Source organism: Fistularia commersonii, chromosome 13, assembly GCF_037954325.1.
Source record: "Fistularia commersonii isolate RoL2024-O1a breed Wild chromosome 13, RoL_Fcom_v1.0, whole genome shotgun sequence".
NCBI lineage: Eukaryota > Metazoa > Chordata > Actinopteri > Syngnathiformes > Fistulariidae > Fistularia > Fistularia commersonii.
Window position 1 is genome coordinate 7,285,205 of NC_141296.1, and position 22,296 is coordinate 7,307,500.

The following is a 22,296-nucleotide window of genomic DNA, read 5'->3' on the forward strand; positions in this document are numbered from 1 at the left end:
TCCTTTTCCAGTGAGCAGGTTTGTGTGTACCATATTCGCCTTGCTCTTCACAGACATGAAAGGTACAAGCTACCCTTGCCACTGAGAGGAGGACATTAAGGCTCAACCTAGTTGATCTCTGATGACAACAGTCTGAAGGAGGGATTAGGAGCAAGGAGACCCAAGCTATGGTCATTCCCTTAAAAGGATGGCATTGCATCTCACAGGCCTGGAGCTGGCAGGACTTGAAAGATCTTCAAAGGTACGCTTACCCCACAGTGCCCACTCAAACCCCCTCCAAAAACGTTGTAAGTGTGAATTTTGAAAGATCTCGGCTTTAAAATGATTTCTTTTACACTGCAACAGACCACAGCAATGACGGCAAACCAGGTCTATTCTATATATAAGTTCATCACTGACAGTCTGTAGGATACCTACTCACTGGATGAGTTCATAATACGCCATTTCAGTACCTATGATTTCTCAGAAACCGGCTGATCATAAAATTTTCTGTTTCGCAAGACATGGATAATAACTGGAATAAAAGAGGGGGAAAAAAGTCACCTTTAAGGAATCATCCACGGGGGTCAACTGCAATGCTTCAAAAGACAAATATGCATTAGATATGGGTTGAGGCGGAGCCATTTTCTCTATTGCGCTGCATATTGGCTGTTCAGCAATACCGTGTGTTTTGTCAAATTCGGCAACAATAGTTGGAAGCTGTGTGTTCATGAGGCTTCAGATTAAGTTGACAGTGGGGCGGGTGTTGAGGAGAGTGAATAGGAGCCTATTTTAATAAGCCCTGGTACAGACCACAGGCTACACTACACAGGGGGTTGGCACCACCGAAATCAGAAAACTGCAGTGCAGATTAAAAATACAAAAAAATATATCTGTCTGGTTTATTCATAAAAGCATCAACTTGGTATAGCATTTCTAATCATATAGTGTAAATAAAAATGTACAAATGCCTTTTAACAATAACATTGTCTTACGAAAGAGCCCTGAATCTAGCAGTGTATTTTTCTTAATTAAAATGTGCCTCAACATAGAACCGATTACACATTTGTGTGTGTGTGTGTGTGTGTGTGTGTGTGTGTGTGTATGTGTGTGTGTGTGTGTGTGTGTGTGTGTGTGTGTGTGTGTCTGTCTGTCTGTCTGTCTGTCTGTCTGTCTGTCTGTCTGTCTGTCTGTCTGTCTGTCTGTCTTCCTCTGTGGGTGTATGCATTCGGAGGAGTGATAATACAAAAATGTATCGAAAGCAGTTTTGAAATTAAGAAATTATCATTCAACACAATTGTGGAAATTGCCTTCATAAGCATAGTCAGCATTGTAATAGTGGCCTGAATGCCAAACCCTTAAGCTAATCACACTCCAGCTGGAATACAGATGTGAAAAAAACAATCACTAATTATTCTAATACTAATACCAACATTATAATGATAATAATAACAATAATAATCATAATCATAATAATAATAATGCATCAGTGCATCTCGGTCAGTTTAATGTCTGGAGTCGTAATTTTCCATGAAGAGAGGTACAGTATACAAAGAAGAGAAAGAGTCGTATTCCATGCATTTGGGAGACAATCTGGTAGTGAACACCTACTTACCATGGAACCATGCTGGCAGAGATTATGGGGCCATCATGGTGGAACCATGAAGGGTGGAGATAGCCAGGAGCTGCAGGGATAGAGACAGATGAGACAGAGTAACAAGAGGACCTGGCAAAAAAAGGGGGAGGCGCACAGAGGGGTGCATGAAAAGAAAGCAAGCTGGGGAACAACAGCACCACTGGCTTGACCTGGGGAGGATGGGGGAAAAGCCAGAGATCCAATTAAAATGACACTTGGTTTTCGTCATTAGCGCCAGTTAGAGTCAATGCTGACACAGGCTCTCCAACCTCATCTGAGCCAAAGCACTTAAACCTTCCTTGGAAATGTACAGAAGCTGCAGTGTAAGTTACGTGTCATACACGGTTATGATGATGCATAAAACCAAAGGCCTGGCGTGACAAAGCAGCACCCCCGATACGCAGCTGGGGCTTAGCTTAACCCAACTGTGACATAAGAGCAACCGGGGGGTGGGGGGGGAGGGAGTGCACGATTGAATTCCAGTGGCTCCAAAGGTAAAATTGCTTTATTTACATTAAATTGATGTATGTCTTAAAACCCTGCCCAAAATGGCGCCTGCCGCTTGTTGCTAGGCAGACGGCATAAAAATAAAGATGGCGGCCTTCAAGTGGCAAAACTGGGAAACCAAGGTCTAATCACTTGCGATTACCAGGAGGAAGGGTGTGGCAGGGTTCAATGACTTTGGACTATTACCACCGCTTGATCATACACACCATGAAAAGGTTTCATAATGCAGTTGGAAATATTATCCTGGCCGCTGCATTTTTGCGGATGTACACACACAACATTAGTTTTTTTTTTCTTCTCCACAAAATTCTGAGCCCCTTTCTTATTTTGTGTGCATGAAATGATAACTTCAAACTGCATTTCTCTCTTGAGAGATTGACTATTTTTAGATGACAAGAGGAACATTTTGGCAGTCTACACAGCTGTATAGGCTCCGAAAACATCCCCGAACCAAATCTGAAAATCTTCAGAATACTGAGCAGATGATTAGTGAGGAATGACAACATTGAAAGCACATGAAGAAAGTCATTGATCATGACTGTGCCATTGATCAAATCCAACAATTGCCAAATTACAAGAAGAATTCAGTTATTACAGTCAAAATGTTTCCCAACTACTTCAATGATCCATCCTGAAATATTTCAAAACATTAACTCAAACATCAATACTCAACTCGTGAGCCCCCCCCAGAAAAAAAACATAATAGGTATGTTTTGCAGGTGAAATTCAAATATGGATCCTAAAGACTGCAAAAGGCGGCTTACGAAGAGACGAAGACGAAAAAAAAAAAAAACTGTTGTGAAAGTCAAAGGGATTTGCAAAATACACTATCAAGAATGTCTGACGATCCCCAAAGATGTATCCCCTACAGCAATTCTGTATGCATAAACAAATTCATATAGCCTTGTACTTTCTAAAAATGGACTCTAAGTTGAACATAAAATATGTAATTACTAACATGTTGCACTCGGGTAAAAAAGGCAGTATTTTTACAGCATATTTCATGAACTATTAAAGGGAAATTATTCATCCAAAAAGTGTCTGTATTGTTCTATTCTGCCTGCATTTGCCACTAAAAAGATTTAATAGCATCATAATGAGGAGAAAAGACACAAAAACAGCACCACCACGAAGAAATTTGAACCTTTAACAAAATGTATAAACGGACCTATAGACACTGCAAGCTAAACATTATCCTACAGTTAGATTTATGTGGCCACCCTGATGAGGCTTTTCAAAAATAATTCCACTGGAATAAAGAACTGCTAGTTAGCCCTCAGATCACTGTAAGCACATATTTCAAAGAAATGTAAAATTAGTGCCCTTTCGACCGGACGTCTTTTTGATGAAGCAAATTGGTGTATATAATGACAGTCATCAGCTATGTTTAATAGTATAAACCGCTGACATCCATACCTACAAGTATAAAGCTTTGCTGCTGGCGGTGGCGCTGAGATTTTATTTTCATTACCTTGCTCATCATCATCATCACCTACGCGACCTCCTGATAAAGGAGCCCTGGCAGTATGTTAAACAGGAATAGATCATTTTAACACGCCATTAAATGCCCCGTTAATTGTACTTCAAACCGGTCACCCTGTTTCCAATCACTCAAGTCTTTAGCAAGTTCATATTATCATTTGTGTGATGCCTAATCCTTGGCAGGGTAAACAAAGTGTATAAATTGAGAGGAGCAATAATTCTGCAGAAAATCTGGAGCCTGAGAGGATTTGCAGTGTGGCTAAATTAAGGCTCTGTCAGGAGATGGAGAAAAAAAAAAAAAAGAACCGACTTCAAACAGGTGTCATATCATGACGAGGTGCTTGTTCATATTCACAACCCTAAAAGTATGACATTATTGGGCAAAACTAAAAAATATATCAGAAAAAAAAAAGAAAAACTTGAAACAGTGTAATTCTACTCATGGTGATTGAATATTGCAATAATCTGCAAGTGCATTTTATACATGGACCGAAGGCTTCTGTTGTGCCAAAAGAATATTTTGGGACTGTGTGTTCCGATTTGTTTTTAAGGTTAAATTGTTGAGTGAGTGAGTGAGTGAGTGAGTGAGTGAGTGAGTGAGTGAGTGAGTGAGCGAGTGAGCGAGTGAGCGAGTGAGCGAGCGAGTGAGCGAGCGAGCAAGCGATCAGGTATCAAACGGTTCTAAATGAATACTGATTCCCGGGTGATAAAAATCAATAAAGTAGACTTAAGGGGAAGCAGAAAGCAACATGATGATGGATCTGTCAGGTGAGAAATCTGAACGAGGCTTCAGGTGCTAACGTGGCAAATACGCCTTTGTTGCAAGCTCGGACCACAGTGTCCTCGGTTAAAAAAAAAAAAAACAACCTTCCTCATCGAAGTATATTATTCCAGCCAATAACACCTAAAAAAGAAACACAGGAAATACCGCAGGGAAACCCCACCTACACATCCAGGCGGTGCGTCCTATTGCTCAACTGGACTTCCACAGTGCTTTTGCACCAACGTGCGAGCGTGGTGTGAGCAACTCGAAAACACCAAATTAAAAAAAATATAAATAAATACATTTAGGCGAAATGTACGCAGTGGCTTTAAACGGACTCGCCTGATCAAAGAGAATATAGAGACTTAAATAAAATATGGAGTGCGTCGTGAATAATACAGCAGGCTTATGTACAGTAGAACTGTATGCTAATTAAACGTTTAAATAGTATCGCGAACGCTGCGGAGTGTGTTCACTCTGGCCTTACTTTGCACAGAAATGGAAAACATACACATGATATGAACAAGAGCAAGAATGGGTAATGAAAGGTGGCGGTGGGGGGGCGAAACGTGGAGATTCATCAAGAGCGGAGCGGGAGGTGAGTGAGGGGTTGGGGGGGGCAATGAGCCTTGCAGTATTTTAATTACTTATAAAGCAAGCTTACGGCCACAGGCCCGCTAGAGGTCCCAAAATCAAACTTGAGATCTTTCAGATATTTATTTCATCTTACAACATACATTAAGACATGAATAAAGTTTCTATTTTTTTTCTCATATACATTACATCTAATTTACATTCAACAACGAGCCCTGCGCTAAGGGCTACATTCAGCAACACTGGTCTCTCTGCCTCACGGTTACGAAGCCTCGCCACGCATTCTCCTTCAAGTAGTACGTCCTTTTTTTTTCTTTCTTCCTTTTATTTTTACTTTTATTGAGATAGATACCTTTAAATTACTATGTAATACAGCAAACAATTAGGCATGTTCGCAGTGTTTAAGCCCCTCTAATCCAATGTGAGGAGATGAAGCTATAGGCTGTGAGCCAAATCAAAAAAAAAAAAATAACACAAGAACAGATGAAGCTCCCTTCATATTTTTTGCAATGGAGGTTTTTTTTCTCCCTTTTCCTTTTTCTTTCTTTCTTTTTTTTAAATCCACGGGACATGTCACTAAAAAGGTACATTCACGAACACACGAGTAATAGCCCCGATACCGATACAGCTGTGACATTTGGGCAACGAACATGAAAAACAGGCCCGGGCATATGCTCGAACCCTCGGCTCGGTGGTGACTCAGAGAGAAGGGATGTTGTTACACTGCTTTGGTGGGAAGGCGTCCACGCCGCTGTGACACGTGTACCATCCGTTGACGATGCTTTTCTGAAAGGGGGATGTGGGGGGGAAAGTCCTTGAGGTCTGGGTGAAAGCGTGACCCGCCTGGCCACAGGGGTACTGGGATGACTGGGACCTATAGTTGCCTCTTTGGAGTAACAAAGGGTCCAGGAGGGGCTGTGACCTGTGGGAAGTGTAGTCCAAACTGCTGTCAAAGGCGTGAGGGAATCGTGACCTCTGGGTCGCCTCCTCTCGGCTCTCCGGGGACCCCTGCATCGGGGCGAGGGGCTGAGGGGGGCTCGTCGGCGATTCGTCCACCACTCTTGTGGCTGTGGCCTCCGGAGCGTGGGCGCCGTCGCCGGGACGCGCGTCGCCGCTTTTGGCGACGTGCGCTTTGCTGCAGTGCAGTTTCATGTGCTTGCGCAGGGAGCTCGGGTGCGTGTAACACTTGTCGCAGCCTCTGACCTTGCACATGTAGGGCTTATCGCTGGAGTGTACGTGAGAGTGCTTCTTCCTGTCGCTGCTGTTCGCGAACCTCCGGCTGCAGCCCTCGAACTCGCATTTAAATGGTTTTTCACCTGAACGTGCAAGAGAGGAGAGAAATGAACGATCTGCTTGATAATCATTAAAACCTGCGTGTCTGACGCCCACCCGGGGAGGGATTCAGCAAAGGAGAGCCTCATTCCTTGCAGAAGCCCCCCACCCCTGCTCAAAACATACCAGGGCTTGCACAAAATAAAATAAAAAACGTACCAAAAAAAGAACAACTTTTGATCCTGATCGCAACAAGTGATGCTATAAATCACCTGGCCATAATTGCATTTGCGTAAAAAAAACAACCTATTAGATCATTTATTTGACAGCAGCTCACAGGATGAGAAATTGTTATCAAGGTGCTAATTGATCATTTTTTTTGCTCCAAATTGCCTTTAGCGAGCTGTCCCGGCGCACACATGGGAGAGACAATTAGAAGGAAATCGACTCGTAAATAAAATTAAAATACCTTATTCTGAATTGTACTTTTTAAAGGCTTGTGTTAATGACTGCGCCTGTTTTTAATGTGTTGCTTAATTTCCCCAACAGAAATGGTTTTACGCTGCTTGTAAACTATGTGTGTTACAACATGTTCATAAACGTCCTCCGCCTGTCTTTTTAACGAGTAAAACAGTCAATGGGGATTGTTTTTATATGTTTATTTATAAAGTCTGTTTTTTCAGAAGGCCATTCACTTTTTTCGTTGATTTTTTTTTATTACAAATTCGACATGTGAGTATAAATATACTGAAGCACCATCGCTGATGTGTGTGAAACCGACAATATGCATGGTACAATCCATCTTTAAAAAAAAGGTAAAAAAAAAAAAGATTTACTAAAGGGAAGATATTTCAGATTTTATAACAAGGGGTTTCCAGACCTTTCCCTTTAACCGGCCAAGTAGTAATAGAAACGAAACACGGATCCGGCCTTATATTCATTATCTTTCTCACATAGGCCTCAATTTGTTTTTCGCTAATAATTATTTCCATGTCCCCGCTGAGGTCACCCGTTCACCCACTTTTTAAATTTCCCACCGCATGACTGTGTGATGTGCCAGTGTGCATGTGCAGCGGGGGATGCGTCTCTGGGAGGCAGAGACCGCGTAATGGCCACGTCACAGCTCTCCGGTGTCCCGGCATTTATTTAATAATTTCAATGAATGAAGTGGGAGAGGCACCCATATCACTAGGCCCCGGACTGCACCCGGTAGGTTCTCCTGCTGGAGTCCCTGCAGGGAACTTGTGCACGCTGCTCCTCTTGCACAGAACAAGACTATCTAGCACAAAAAATTTGAAAAATTACAAAAAGAAAAAACGACCAGGAGCTTTGCGAGACGAAATCTAAAAGGAGCACTATCGAAAAAAAATACAAACCTTAACAACAACACCAAAAAACACGAAAGGCCTGGATAACGACATACACAAAATGAACGAAATACACTGAAAAAATATATATGGTAAAAGTGTGCGGGGTAAAAGAAATGATTTTATAATAAAAACTATTATTTGGATTCACATTGTTGTTGTTATTATTGTTGTTGTAATCGTTGTTAGTGTGAGTAACAGTGTTATTATCAGCACTGTTGTTGTTTTTGTTTTTGTTTTTGTTGTTGTTGTTGCTGTTACGTTCGCGCGTTAGATGAGGAGGATCAACTGACCTGTGTGAGTCCTCTTGTGGATTTTCAGATTCTCTGACCTCGCGAACAGTTTCTCGCAGCCGTGGAAGGGGCAGGGAAATGGCTTCTCGCCCGTGTGCACCCTGACGTGGTTCACCAGCTTGTACTTGGCTTTGAAAGGCTTCCGGTCGCGCACGCAATTCTCCCAGTGGCACACGTACACTGACTGCTCCGGTCCCGCGACGTGTTCCACGGTCACATGAGTGACGAGTTCATACATGGTCCCGAAGGCTCTGGCGCAGGGTCTCTTCCCGGGCCCCTCCCGGCCGTCGGTCCACCTGCACACCAATTCGTGCTTGACCGTCTGCTTGGCGCATCTGAGGAACGCGTCGCCCCCTCCCCGCTGGATGGCCATGTTCAGGGGCTTGTACAGACCCAGGAACTGGGTGACAAGTTGCTGGCCGCTCCCCTTGGGGCTGATGCTGTGCCCGTACGGGTGCGTCCGGGTGAGGAGGTCGCCGTGGAGACCCAGCATCACCTGGCCGCCGAGTTCACGCGTGGCGTCGCCCCCGCCGCCGCTTCCGCCACCGACGCCACCGCCGCCGGCGGATGCGTGGGCCTGCTCCTGGTAACCGGTGAAAAACGCGTGGCTCCTGTTGTCCCTGCAGCCGGAAAAGTCACGGTACCTTGTGATCCCGCCATGTTGGTTTGCTCTCGATGCCAGTTGATCGGTGACGGGTGGCATACCGGCTCCAATGAGGATGCCCCGGGGGCTGTGGTCTAACCGGTGGCCCGGGTATCCAGAGTCTGCGAGACTAGGAACCGAGTGGTCAACATACACACTGGACCTCGTCTCGGGGTATTCTCGCAAACTGTGCGAGGGGCAGAGTTTTAAGGAACTGCCAGTGGGGTGTCCCATGTGCTCTCCTGCCAAAGGTGGCAGCACCACGCTGGGTTCAGTATTGCTCTCTCCGGGGTTGACGCGGGGGAGAGGGCAGCCACTAAACCTCGCAAGGCTTGTCATGTTTTGGTTGTGTTTTTTTTTTTTTTTTTTTTTGCCTATGAGTTTGCAAAATCATCCAATTCGGCACTCAGGACACACCTGGAAATAGATCTTGTATGTCATCTGCATGTGAAATTCTTGGCCGTGAACTTCGCAGAAGTAGGGAACCAGACTCAATTTCGTTAAAGTTGGTGGGAGTCCCATTCCGTTCACTTTGCCCTCTTGATTTGTGGCAATAACCGTGGTAGTAAAATGCTTCGAAGCAGGCCACGGTGCAATATAAAAGCACAGCAGGAAAACCAGCTTTTAAAAAAAGTGAGCTTTGGGATTGGTTGGAATGCGCCGTGATTGACAGGCGCGGGGTTTGTTTTAAAAGGGACACGCAGGCGTTCACTGCACGACTCCGTTTTTCAAATATCGCCGAGAAAATGCTTTGAAAAGTGCCGCGATAGACTCTCCTTAATATATTGCTCCGGGCGCCTCCACACAAGACCTTCCTCTGTAAAGAAAAACCCCTTCGTGTGAAAAATGCACTGAATAATATTTAAAACTAATCATCTGATAAAAAATAAAAGTCTTGTGCTTCAATAAGACTGGATGGAAACACAAGACAATTGCAGCCGATTCCACTGCAACCCTTGCCAAAGAAATGTCCCACTCCTTCCCTGTCATAATAATAAAAATAATAATAATAATAGAGCAAACTGTCCAGGCCAATTATTATCAAGACTCCTATTCTGAGTGGACTGCCAGGTCCAACAACAGCGCAACTTCAGCCGGGGTTTGCTCAAAAGATATGATAACAGTAGCAGATTTTCTGCAAATATATATATATAGTGAGAGAGAGAGAGAGATAAAGAAAAGTAACCCATTTCTCTCTGTCTATCTTTTTCTGTTAATATTAAGTGACATGCAAGATTCCACATTACACGCCGTGTTCCACAGTGGGTCTGGTGCCCTTGAAAACTTCTAGAGCAACAAGTAGCCCCTCCAGTGGATGCGAGGAGGGAACGCTGTATATTCGCTGTACATTCGACGCGCTCGTCTGTAAACACCGCAGCGAACTGCGGTGCGTTACGTTGGTGCGTTACGCAGAATATTCGCGGTGTTCTCTCTATACATCCCCCCCCCCAGCCCCCCCACCCACAACGCTCATTAAAATAAATGAATAATCATGAAGAGAGAGAGGGAGAAAGAGAGATAGAGAGAGAGGGAGAGAGAGAGAGAGAGTGCAGTGTGAGGCTATGGAGCGGTTATGTAAAAATGCAAATGACGGAACGTGACAAACGGCGGTGGAAAAAGAGCGCGCAGTTCCCTGGAAACTCGCAGAAACTTTTTTTTTTTTTTACTGACGGGGGTGCTATGAGGACAGCGGCTCCGACGCGCCTGCGGAGCTGCGCGCCCACAGTCCCCGCTCCTCTCCTGCGCTCAGACGCAGCTCGGAGTAACTCACACCGATGCCACTCCTTCTGCCACTTCATCCTCATTCTTTTATCTCTTCCTTTTTTTTTTTTGAATCTACACTTTTAAGTGGCTCCGGATCCAAGCTCCGGGGGTTTAAGTTGGAATCTCGCCCCTACCCCCTTTTAATATATAACAGAAGGGCAGACGGAATTTAAAATATTTTCATTACAAGAGGAAGGGGGTGGGGGGGAAGGGGTGAAAAAAAAAATCAAAAATCTTTCCACGTTGTTATGCTGACGTCACCTGTAGTCGATCCCAACCTAAAAAGGGGGGGATGGGAAAAAGGGGGCCCAAAAGACATTAAGGGCCGCAAAACAGACAGGCCATGGACTGCCCTAATTCAGTCGTGATTGTAATGGACGCTTGTGTTTGCCAACCTTTAACCCGATGCATTTCCGGAAATGATTGAGGGTTGAAGGCCAACAAAGTGAGTTTCCAATCTGTCATTCATACAGAATAAAGGGCTGACGGAACCTGCGACCCAAATAATTTCACTAACTCGTTTGCAGGAAAAAAGGGAGGGGAGGAAGGAAAAAAATGCTTTGCAAAAAAATACACAGTCATAATTCTATGTTTTATTGCAATAAACAGCATCCAGTGCAGATGTGCCGCTTACTTCTTTCAAACCATTAAACCCTAATATCCCAATATCCTTCATTGGAATGGGATTATTTCAATAATAGGAACTTTGATATTTGACCAAAATTATTGACTTGCTAATTTGTGATACACATTTAAAGGTCACCTGGGAGACAAAAACTCTGTTTTTTCAGTCCAAGTTCATCAAAACACAATACAATAATGCTGTAATACTACTGCAGAAATAAGGTGTAATAATGTAGTTTTTTTTTGAGATTTTATATTTACCCAACAATTTGGTAACAGATTGAATTTTACACAGTTGTAATGCATTTTTAGCATCACCGCGATTCCCAGCCCAAATGGTAAAAATTATGTATCAGCAGAAAGTGCTTCCGAGTTATTGTGAAATGCAAAAAAAAATCTATCGGTAACCTTGTTTAATGACTACAGGTTTGTGCACACGCACGCAGAATTGCGCGTGCACACACACACACACACTGCCACATTGAATACCCATGTATCAGATTTTTAGCATTTTGAAATCCATAATTTCTTTCTACCCTCCATCTTGGTAAATCAGGTCATTTCTATCAGCTGCTTGACAGAGCAAACAACCTCCCTCTGACTGTTAGATTCAAAATATTCCACCGAACTATTAAAACCTTCATGTCAGGATAAATACTTCAAATACATAAGGCCCAAGCCACAATATATTTAAAGCAAATAAATGGAAAATACACTGTTATACAGACCGGCCTGAAAATCCCACTAATTTCACTGCTTTATGCCAATTGATGCTGGAAAAGGTACAAGTAAGCATACAAAAATGTGTACGTGTGTGTGCCTGCGTGCGTGTGTGTGTGTGTGTGTGTGTGTGTGTGTGTGTGTGTGTGTGTGTGTGTGTGTGTGTGTGTGTGTGTATGTATTAATGTTTGTGTACATGAGTACCTTTAAATGCCTGCATACAGTAGTTTGGTGGACTGTTTACTGATAAAATAGCCAAATGCAGTCCCTTGTGTCGCCATGTTTTTATCAAGTCCAAATGAATTTGGAGGCTTTAAGGAGAGTCTAGATGCACCAAAAATATCACAGCAGGAAGTTGGACTCCTCAAACAGCACTGTGAGGACAAAATGCTAGTGTTTCAGCTAACTGGCGAGCCGTATATTGCATATTTTCGCCCCACTATCTGCAAAAGTTATAATCTGCACGGAATCTCCTGATGCAGCACAGAAATCACTTCCGAATCATCCTTTAATGACGAACGAAAAAGCAGACCCAAAGCACATAATGCTACCTAATAGTGATGCAATATTGTCAAGCATTGCATCGTGAGAGATCCAAGTTCATGTGCAAAATCTAGATTCACCATCACCTGGTATACAGCGAAAATAAAAATGAGAAGCGCAAGTATTTTAAAATGCAACCCAAAATACATGGGAAAAAAACAGCTTGTGAAAAATAGAGATGATGCAAATCTTATGTGCATTTAGTTACCATTATTTGAATTGGTTTGTATATGGAACCCCCCCCCCCAAAAAAAAATAAAATACTGAGACATTCAAGTGCAAATGCAAACCTAAACCTGAGCCTTCAGATTTCATGAGAAGATAAATATAGAGAAAACAGCAATAGAAAAAAAATCATTTCAAAATGATTTTGTAAGGGCGGTCAGTGGGTGGATAGGCTACATCAAATCACATTTTAAATCCTACAAATTCATTTCAACCAGTGTATTTAAGAAAAATACTGAATGAGTATTCTTTCAGTACAATGAGATTGAACTGCAATAATAAAAACACAAATAAATATTCCATCATATATAATTAATTGAGGTTAAATTAATTGTGTTTTCAGCTATATATATACCTATTTTTTGGCCTGTACCGAGTTAACTTCAAGTGCACAAACTTGTCTGAAGGCAATAGCGGCCTGAGCCAGCCAAGCACTAGGCTACAGGCCAAACAACATGGACATACTCGCGCGCACATGCACACACACACAGATAAGCACATGCACGTACACACAAAATATCAGTCTCTGTCACAAGAAATAGATTCTGAGGATCGGGCTCCGATACAGGCCAAGTTGTTGATATAAGAAAATACGATCATGCATTCAGATTATCAAACACAAATTATCCAGGGATATAAACGTTCTCTGTCTAGTCAATAGTTATAACAATGTATAAACATCAGATGTTTACCATAAAGGCCGAAGGTTATGTTCTGCTCTTTTCCAATAGTATGGGCCTGCTGTGACAGAGGTATGCACAGTAGAATATTGTGATATTTTAAGGTGACGCGCATGCTCAGTTGGGAGAAGATTATGTTATAACCAATGGGGTATCCCTTCGCCCAGTGAGGTAATCCCAGCCGACATAACTAAATAATCAAATTATACATACCACACTCCTACAGAATTGCCCTGCTTTGACTCAAAACTTTCGGCTATAGGATGTCAATGTTTAATTAATCAGCACATTTCTTCCCTATACTGTGTCTACGGTTAACAAAGCAAGTAATTGTTACATTAAAAAAAGAAAATTAAAACAAATCATTTAAAAAAAATTGGGGATTAAATATAAGAACAGATGTCAACGTATTAGCTTGAAGAAATTTGTGGAGGGGTAAAACCTTGTGACGTGTATATATATATAAAATATTATATTATATATACATATATATGGCATTTGATTAGAAAACTGTCCTTACGACGCTTATTTTATCTGAGAAGTAAACCTTATTAGACTTAAATAATAAAAAAAAAAAAAAAGATAATAATGACAGGGGAGATTTTTTTTTTCATTGTTTAATATTCTCCCATCATGTCTGTGGAGGTTCTAAGTCATCATAGGTGGCAACTGGACTTTACATTAGGCCCTGCTGTTGGCAGCTCTCCTCAGTCAAGCTCCTCTGCCTGCATGGCCCACAAACAGCCGTGACTTATCCAAAAACACCTTCATTATTTTACAGCGTTGGAGTTGCTGAAAAAAAAAAAATATATATATATATATATATATACATTTATATATATATATATAAATATATATATATGTGTATGTATATATGTGCACGGGATCGTGCTCACCATCCAAGTAACGAAGCGAAAACTGAAAAAAACAGCCTGCTGGTCACTTGTGAACGTTCACAAAGGTCGCCATAAATCTCGTGAGCAAAACTGCAAGGTGAAGTCGGTGTGTGTGTGTGAGTGTGTGTGTGTGTGTGTGTGTGTTTGCGTGCGGATCTCTCTTTGTGTGTGAGCGCGAATGCACGCACGATAAGTGACGGGCGTAGGACAGAGTGAGGGTGGGAGTGAGCTGAGAGGTATCGCCTGCTTGCTCCGTATGTGTGTTTGTGTGTGTGTGTTTGTGTGTGTGTGTGTGTGTGTGTGTGTGTGTGTGTGTATGAGTGCGTACGTACGTGTGCTGCGTGTGTGAGGAGAGAGAGAGAGAGAGAGAGACGCTCTTAGAAGAAAGAGGATATGGAAGAAATCTCATTCGCCGTTTTGCTTGGAGATACGTTACCGCGGTTGTGTACAAAGAGCGCAAGCGTGCTGACGCGCACGGCGACCGTCAAAAAAGGTACGCAGCTCCGTGCAACAATTAAATTACCATATGACTAAAAAAAAGGCCTTCGGGTACTTAAAAACTAAATCCAACGCAATCCCTAAAGCCTAAACACCCCGATCTGTACATTTCAACACCTTAGACAACAACATGCGGTGACGCAGCATTGTGCACGCGCACGCGCGCACACATACACACTAAATAGACAAGTAGGGAAACTCACCTTTTCAATCTACAACTCTTTCTCGAGGAAATGTCTGGAGTGAATGTAGTATGAGGGCGAAAACCAGAACGAAGGACTGATTTGAAGTTTTTCTTTTTTTCTGTCCAGTGCCCCCTAAAATAAAGAATGTGCGGCTCCTTCCTGGGACAGATTTGGGGTGGGGGGTTAGAAAGGGGTGGATGTGGGGGGGATGTAGAAAGAAGCATGTGAAAGGCTTGGAGTTAAAAAGCGCCGCTTGAAGCTCTCAGCGCGTCTCTGAACTTGATCAGATTTTATGTGTCCTGCAGCGAGTCAGCGGCAGCCCTGTGAAACTCGCTCAATGCCTCGGATTTTTTGGGGGGCTAAGCGGGGAGGAAGGAGAAAAAAAATCTCGGGATATTACAATTACTGCCATCTTTCTGTCTGCCTATTATTCCCCCCGTCTAACACCCTATAGAGCTTTTGCAAAAAAAAAAAAATAATAATAATACCCCCCACCCCCCCTTTCAAGCGGCTTCAAGAAAGCCACATCCTGGAAGCAAGCCAACAAGATTCAAGTTTTCACTTTATAAGAAAAAAACGAAAGAAAAAAAAAAGTCACGTGAGTGTTAGATAGATAGATAGATAGATAGATAGATAGATAGATAGATAGATAGATAGATAGATAGATAGATAGATAGATAGATAGATAGATAGATTAAAATGTTTTTAGTCCCTACTTCCTGTCTTGTGTTCATTTAACTTCGATTATTTGCCAAAGTTGTGCGCTAAAAGTTTGAATGCATTTTTGTGTGTGTGTGTTGTTTTTAGTGAGTTTTTACAGCCCGCAGAGATCGCGTGTGTGTGTGTGTGTGTGTGTGTGTGTGTGTGTGTGTGTCGAGCGAGTGAGTCGCTCCGTACGCGCACGCTCCGCGCCACAGAGCTCTATTTACCTGCAAAATAGTGTCCGCGAGAGCCAATCGCATGGAGCCAATTGAGACGACCTGCCATCTTCAATCCTGAATTCTGCCAATCACGCGAAATCTAGCCAATTAACACCCTCCTTTGAGGTCACGTGTCTAAAGGGTAGCTGAGCGCTGATTGGCTCTCGTAGCACTGCCTCCCGAGTTCATTTATGTTCTGGGAGTGAGTGATTGACTTTATCAGTCCAAGGACATCATCCGCCTGGAAAGGGGGGGAAGTTTGATCCTCTTTCTCACGGATCGCAGTCAACGGGAGTTATTTTTTTTCCTCCCTCCCGAACTCTTTATGCGTAGGATTCTCGTCTTGGCTCGTTTTGTATTTTTTTTAAGATTCTATTTTCTTTTGCTCCGCACGCAGTAAAACAAGTTAAAAAAAAAAAAGCCCGGCGTAGCGCCCGTAGCTCTCGCGCTCCGCTAAACTGGATTTTAAATCGATTTCCGGTTTTCTCCACGTCTCCTAAAACTTTTGCTTTCGAGCTCATGAGCATGCTGCTCGACAGCGGTCCGCAGTTCGCATCCTTAGGAGTGGGGGGATTCGGGACGCCGCGGCACCACGACATCGGGAACAGAGACCCCGGTCTGGGGCTGAATCCGTTCAGCGAGTCCTCCCACTCCGCGGCGTTCAAGATCAGCCCCGTGGCTCACGACATCGCCTCCAGCCAGACGTCTGCGTTCACCCCGCAAGCCACTGGATATGCGGCCGCCTTGGGACACACTCACGGCGGGCAGGTGGGCTCGTACGGCGGGGGAGCCTTCAATTCCACGCGGGACTTTCTCTTCCGGAACCGGAGCGTCGGAGAATCCGCGGCGCCGAGCGCGCAGCACGGGATCTTTGCCGCGTCGGCAGGGAGCCTCCACGGACCGCCCGGGATCACCGATAACCCCGGGCATTTGTTGTTTCCAGGACTCCACGACCAGGGGGTGAGCCACTCGTCGCCGGGTGGACACGTAGTGAACAGCCAGATGCACCTCGGCTTGCGCGGGGACATTTTCGGGCGACCCGATCCGTATCGCCCGGTTGCAAGCCCGCGGACGGACCCCTACGGAGCGCAGCTCCACAACTACAACCACCCGATAAACATGAACATGGGGATGAATGTGCCGACGCACCACGGTCCGGGGGCCTTCTTCAGATACATGAGGCAACCGATCAAACAAGAATTATCCTGCAAATGGATAGACGAGAACCAGATGAACCGACCCAAAAAGACTTGCGACAGGACTTTCAGCACCATGCACGAAATGGTCACCCATGTGTCCATGGAGCACGTCGGCGGACCGGAGCAGAGCAACCACGTCTGCTACTGGGAGGACTGTCCGAGGGAGGGGAAATCTTTTAAGGCCAAGTACAAACTCGTCAATCACATCCGAGTGCACACGGGCGAGAAACCCTTCCCGTGCCCCTTCCCGGGATGCGGGAAAATATTCGCCCGGTCGGAGAATCTGAAAATCCACAAAAGAACGCATACAGGTAGGCGGAGGTTATATTACACGCGATTCGAAATAAAAATAAAAATCACATTTGGGAATAAAAACAAGAGGGAGTGAGACAGACAGAGAGAGAGAGAGAGAGAGAAAGAGAGAGAGAGAGAGACGCCGGTGTGAGTGGAAATGCGGCCAGCACGTTGTTCCAGACTACAACTGGGCGTCCTTGTTATTGTTCTAAACCCCTTTGAGAACTTGGGCCCGCATTTAGACTATCTCTTTTGAATGATGCCACATTCTTGTTGGTGCGTATTCGAACCCCCCCACCCCCCAACCACCATCACCCACACCCCCACCCCCTTTCTTTTATAAAGCAGACATCCCCCCTCTCTTTGGGGTTGTTTGGAACAACTTTTGCGCAGTGTTGTGAATCGCAACCAACTTGAAGCCATTATGCCGAGCAGTTGATGGACAAAAATCAGCATACTGTTTTTGTTTTTCTGTTTTATTTTGCCAGGGGAGGGGGGGGGGTCCAGGCAGAAAACAAGAAAGCCCTGTTGATTCAGTGTTTACTAGGAGCAGATCAGTAGTAGCATGATGGAGCAGGCCTCTTGAATAAATAAAGCCTGACAGAGCGATGTGTAGCCTAGTTGTGGAGCCATATCAATGTCGCCTCCGGAAAATGTAGGTTACTGTTATATAATAGCATGCAGACAATTCATATCTCCCTGCTGAGGATTTGCAGGTAGCGCCAGATTTGGAGTTTGTTTTTATTATTATTTTTCACATTAGTGTTAGTAGTTTGAGGGGTGGGGGGGATGGTGGCGTTGCGCTTTGAGTCCTTCACATCGCTTTTGTGTGTGTGTTTAATCCTTTCAGGTGAGAAGCCGTTTAAGTGTGAATTTGATGGCTGCGACAGACGCTTCGCCAACAGCAGCGATAGGAAAAAGCACATGCATGTGCACACGTCAGACAAGCCATACATCTGTAAAGTGTGTGACAAGTCCTACACACATCCCAGCTCTCTCAGGAAACACATGAAGGTAATTAACGTCTTCATTACTCCTTAAACACATTAACACACACACACACTCTCACAGACACACACACTCACAGACACACTACCCCTCCCACCCCCCTCCTCTTGCTCTCCCACGGACAGGGACCACTACTACTACTATACTATTACTACTACTACACTCCGATAACTTCTACGCACTAACTTCAAGCACTTCATATCCATATTTCTGGCAATCCACGCCACGTCATGTCCACATCACGTCGGCCAAGTCGCTCCTTTTTTTGAGGGTTAGAGTTACAAGAGCAGCCATCGTTTTTCCACCACACACACACACACACACACACACACACTCACGAAGGGGAGCTGCGTTTTTCAGAGGAGCGTTTCGGACGCGCGGAAATTCACGCGTGGCCCCCCTCCACCCCCCGGCCTGTTTTTTTTTTTTGTTTTTGTTTTTTTTTTTTGGAGCAACATTATTCCGGCTTTAATACGCAATTTTTGAGAGAAGCCAAGTTGTTTGATTTTATTTTAAAAAATAAGACGCTTTCCACTTATATCTCCTTCTCAGGTCCACGAGTCTCAAGGATCCGAGTCGTCCCCGGCAGCGAGCTCCGGTTATGAGTCGTCCACGCCGCCGGTGCTGGTTTCCGCCACCACTGAAGACCCGACAAAAACGCCGCCGTCGGCCGTACAGAACACTTCCGGTCACGGCGAAGGACTGGCCCCCAACTTTAACGAATGGTACGTCTGAAGTCCGAGGAACCATGTGGACCACGGTTTTTTTTTCTTTTTTCTATTTTTTTCTCTTTTGGTGAGAATTGAGGATTTCACACGCGCTCCCGCGCGCAAACACACACACACACACTCGCCCTCTCTCTCTCTCTCACACACACACACACACACACAGAAAAGGGGAGAGAGAGACCTGTCAGCCACAAACAAATGGGATTGGGAAAACAACCAACAACAGAAGATGAGAGCAAAAGCCAGCAGCGAGCAGGCCACGTCCGTTCTCAGGATCACACACATTTCAATTTTTTTTTTTTTTGAGGAAAATCCCATGAACCGGCGAATTAAAAAAAAAAAAAAAGAAGAAAAAATAACTTTCTCTGTATACGGTTTTGAATTTTTTTTAGTTACGATATTTCAGGAACAAATGTTTTATTTTTCATTAATGATTTTTTCGTCGAAATTTTATTTAAAAAAATGAATAAATAATTAACAGGAAGATTATTTCACGCTGTTTTATAGCGGCGACGCACTGCCGTCGCCTCTTCAAATCGATTGTTGGAACTTCAAACAGTCTTAAGAAACGTGCCAAAGTCTTTGTCATGAACTTGAACACAGAAAAAAAGATAAATGAATATTATACTCGTGAATGTATTTCCTTGTTTGATGGGGTCGAATCTGTTGTCAACGTCCGTTTTCAGGTGGAGAAATGTGGTATTAGGTTACGATTGTTACCGTTGAATATAACGTTGCCTTTTGTTAATACCGTTGTAAATACATATCCATGATGCCATATTTATCGATTTGTAATTTAATTATGGGTATAAGTTCTGAAACTTAAATGATATTTATGGAAATGTTTTCTAACAAGAACTGTACAGTTTTGGTCATAACCAGCTTAACAATGAACAAATGATAAACTCTAAAGCACCAACATCGCGATTGTATCCTTCTGTCTTTTCCTTTTAACCAGTAGGCCTACATGTGTCTTATTTGGACTGAAGAAATCATCTATATGAATATTATGGATTTGTCTATATATGATGCAGATATTTCCAACTCTTTTTATTTTGTATATGAGACCATTGACATGTAAATCATTGACTTGAGTTCAGTTGAGCTGAGAAGCTATAAAACCGTTCTGTTGATATCTTTATATTTTATTTTGGTTGGATTTTAAACTTTTTTTTCATGTATTTTACTTTCATAGAATCAGACATAGATGTCAATTCGTAGCATAAACTCAGTATCGAAGATGAAAAAAAAATACAATAAAAAAATCATCAGCCTATATTGCACTCTTCCTGTGCAGGTGGAGTCGAGTGTACGGAGTTTCATGAATTTCCCAAATCAAGGCGACAGTATTTTGAATATAAATTTGGGTCAAGCGCCCAAATGTGCGCCAGTATGGCAATCTTTCTAGTTCCAGCAATGTCTTTGTGCAAGTATGTTTAATTGTGTGCATCGGCAACCATGGAACTGTCACAACACAGTATTTTCAAAAATAAAAAAAGTTTTTTTGTCTGTCAGCTTGCATTGTTTTAAATGTAATTCTTCTGTGAAAACTAAGCGTGTTATTTGTTGTGGTGTTGCATATAGAGCAGTTTGATTACACATTTGCTTGTTTTGTGTGACTAACTTGTCAAGATGGCATTTTTTTGTGTTAACGCAATTTAGTGGAGGGAATGCTAGATCTATGTGAGACGGGGAGGAATACGCTCAGTGGCAAAAGGAGTTACAGCATTGCATTGTAACCTAATCTCAAGAATTAAATATTATGCATACTCAAAGTATATTGTGCTCATATGAGAACAATTCAGACCACCAGCACTACTTTTAAAATAAAATGTAAAAAAAGGTACCTCGTGACAGTGATATATGAAATACGTTTATTTAAATAATTTAAGGAATATATGTTTTATATGCTATTTTCTATACCTTAATTTAAAAGAACTTTTTTCTTATTCCCACCATCTTTCTGCCCCATGTCCAGAGGTCAGAGGAATTACAAAAAAAAGAAAAAAAAATCTCATGTATAAACACAGCGAGAATGTGATGTTGTAACACTTTCTGGGAGAAATGGGTCACGCTCCAAGTTATTCCTGAAGAGCAAAAATGTTTTACTGATGAACTGTGTCACTGTGCCACATTTAGGCAAACCATGTTAAAGCAGCAGGACTATGCGTCAGCCTATTTAGCTACCAGAGGCAAAAGGTTCCCTGTACTTTTTAGGCTACTGTATGTTGGTTGATTTGTTTTACCAACTATTTATGAACAAATGTGAACGAAAATTTTGACTGAAATTAAAAAAAAGATTCTGAAAAGTGCATTTCAGACTGCGACGTTGATTATTATCATCGTTATTTGTTTGTTTTGAGGTTTTGTTTTCCACATGCATTTAAGGGACGGCACTGCGTGTGTCAGACTGCTGCGGATCACTTGAACTTGACACTGGTCAAGACGCCATCTTAATGTGTGTGTGTGTGTGTGTGTGTATGCGTGTGAGAGAGAGAGTTTGCATGCATGCGCTCACGTTTATGTGCGTGCGATTGGGGGAGCTAGATGGAAAATATTTGGGTGAAAGTAGAAAGGAAAGAGATGGTACTTCTGAGGCAATGTGTATGTATGTGTGTGTTTGTGAACGCTTGTATATTCATTAATTTATTTATTTAAAAATATTGCGTTATTCTGGTCTAGTAACCGGTTCTGTTATATTTTTGGGGAGAAAAATATCTTTAAAATAGTTGATCTTGAACATAATTATGATCTCTACTCGCAGTTTGGAGGACGGACACTTAAGGACATTGGGACGCTGAAAGCGGGACGCGTTGCCAAGAGTGGCGCTGTTTTAGTCTCCAACCGCCAGATTCACAAGAGATAACTCAGTTACCCCACATCACTGGACACAGTGAATCAAAAAAATATCTACAAAAAGCCTGGATCACTTCTAGTAGCTACTGCACATGCGTAAAAACTTACAATATAATTTCCATTCATGCGATCGGAAATAAAAGACAAGTAAGAACCGACTTCAGCCTCCAGCTTTGGAGCTCCGCTCATGTGAAACCTCCACCGGCATCATTTTAAGTATCAAAACATTTAAAGAAGAATATAATTTCTCGACTCTTATTTCTTCCCTCCCCCGCGTCTGCGCAGGCGCGACCATTGCCTTCCGTTTGATTTCATTTTTTTCAACCCCCTTCCCCCAAAGCACCCCCTCCTCTTCAGCCCGTTTCGTCTAGTCGCACATTTCAAGTTCCTCCTCCCAGACACCGTGACGTCAAATAACCGGGACCCCCTCCCTCCCTCTCTCTCTCTCTCTCTCTTTCTCCCTCTCTCTCATGCACGCACACATGCACTGCCTGGCTGTTGCAGCCTTGTCATCCACTGTCGCCGTGCGGGAGCAACCGCACTCCGTCCAGCTCTAACCGCGAAATCCCGCGGACAACGACGGTCCGGTCCACGTTATGACAGTGTCACGTCGCGACGTG

The 22,296-nt window shown here is 43.3% G+C and overlaps 3 protein-coding genes and 1 pseudogene across 11 annotated transcripts in view; 1 reads left to right on the forward strand and 3 right to left on the reverse strand.

The window, feature by feature from the left end:
- Positions 1–22,296, reverse strand: part of LOC147227795 (uncharacterized) — a 412,630-nt pseudogene that overhangs the window by 80,240 nt on the left and 310,094 nt on the right.
- The window catches only part of LOC147227797 (uncharacterized), a 101,438-nt gene that overhangs the window by 25,201 nt on the left and 53,941 nt on the right, over positions 1–22,296 (reverse strand). For 6 of the 9 annotated variants that reach the window (XR_015107007.1, XR_015107008.1, XR_015107006.1 and 3 more), the window contains 2 exons: positions 1,595–1,664; positions 544–578 (listed from right to left, as the gene is read on the reverse strand). The gene's annotated coding sequence lies outside the window, so the exon portion shown is untranslated. The remainder of the gene's footprint in view (positions 1–543; positions 579–1,594; positions 1,665–22,296) is intronic. The other 3 variants (XR_015107009.1, XR_015107010.1, XM_086157941.1) reach the window with 1 other exon arrangement.
- On the reverse strand, positions 526–8,875 carry zic6 (zic family member 6). The gene is made up of 2 exons (XM_086157938.1): positions 7,894–8,875; positions 526–6,277 (listed from the first exon to the last, which is right to left on the reverse strand). Exons 1-2 carry the CDS (start codon positions 8,873–8,875, stop codon positions 5,661–5,663), a joined length of 1,599 nt encoding a protein of 532 aa, XP_086014064.1. The 3' UTR covers positions 526–5,660.
- Positions 14,525–21,132, forward strand: zic3 (zic family member 3 heterotaxy 1 (odd-paired homolog, Drosophila)). Its single transcript, XM_086157939.1, has 3 exons — positions 14,525–17,101; positions 17,935–18,098; positions 18,645–21,132. Exons 1-3 carry the CDS (start codon positions 16,111–16,113, stop codon positions 18,825–18,827), a joined length of 1,338 nt encoding a protein of 445 aa, XP_086014065.1. The 5' UTR covers positions 14,525–16,110; the 3' UTR covers positions 18,828–21,132.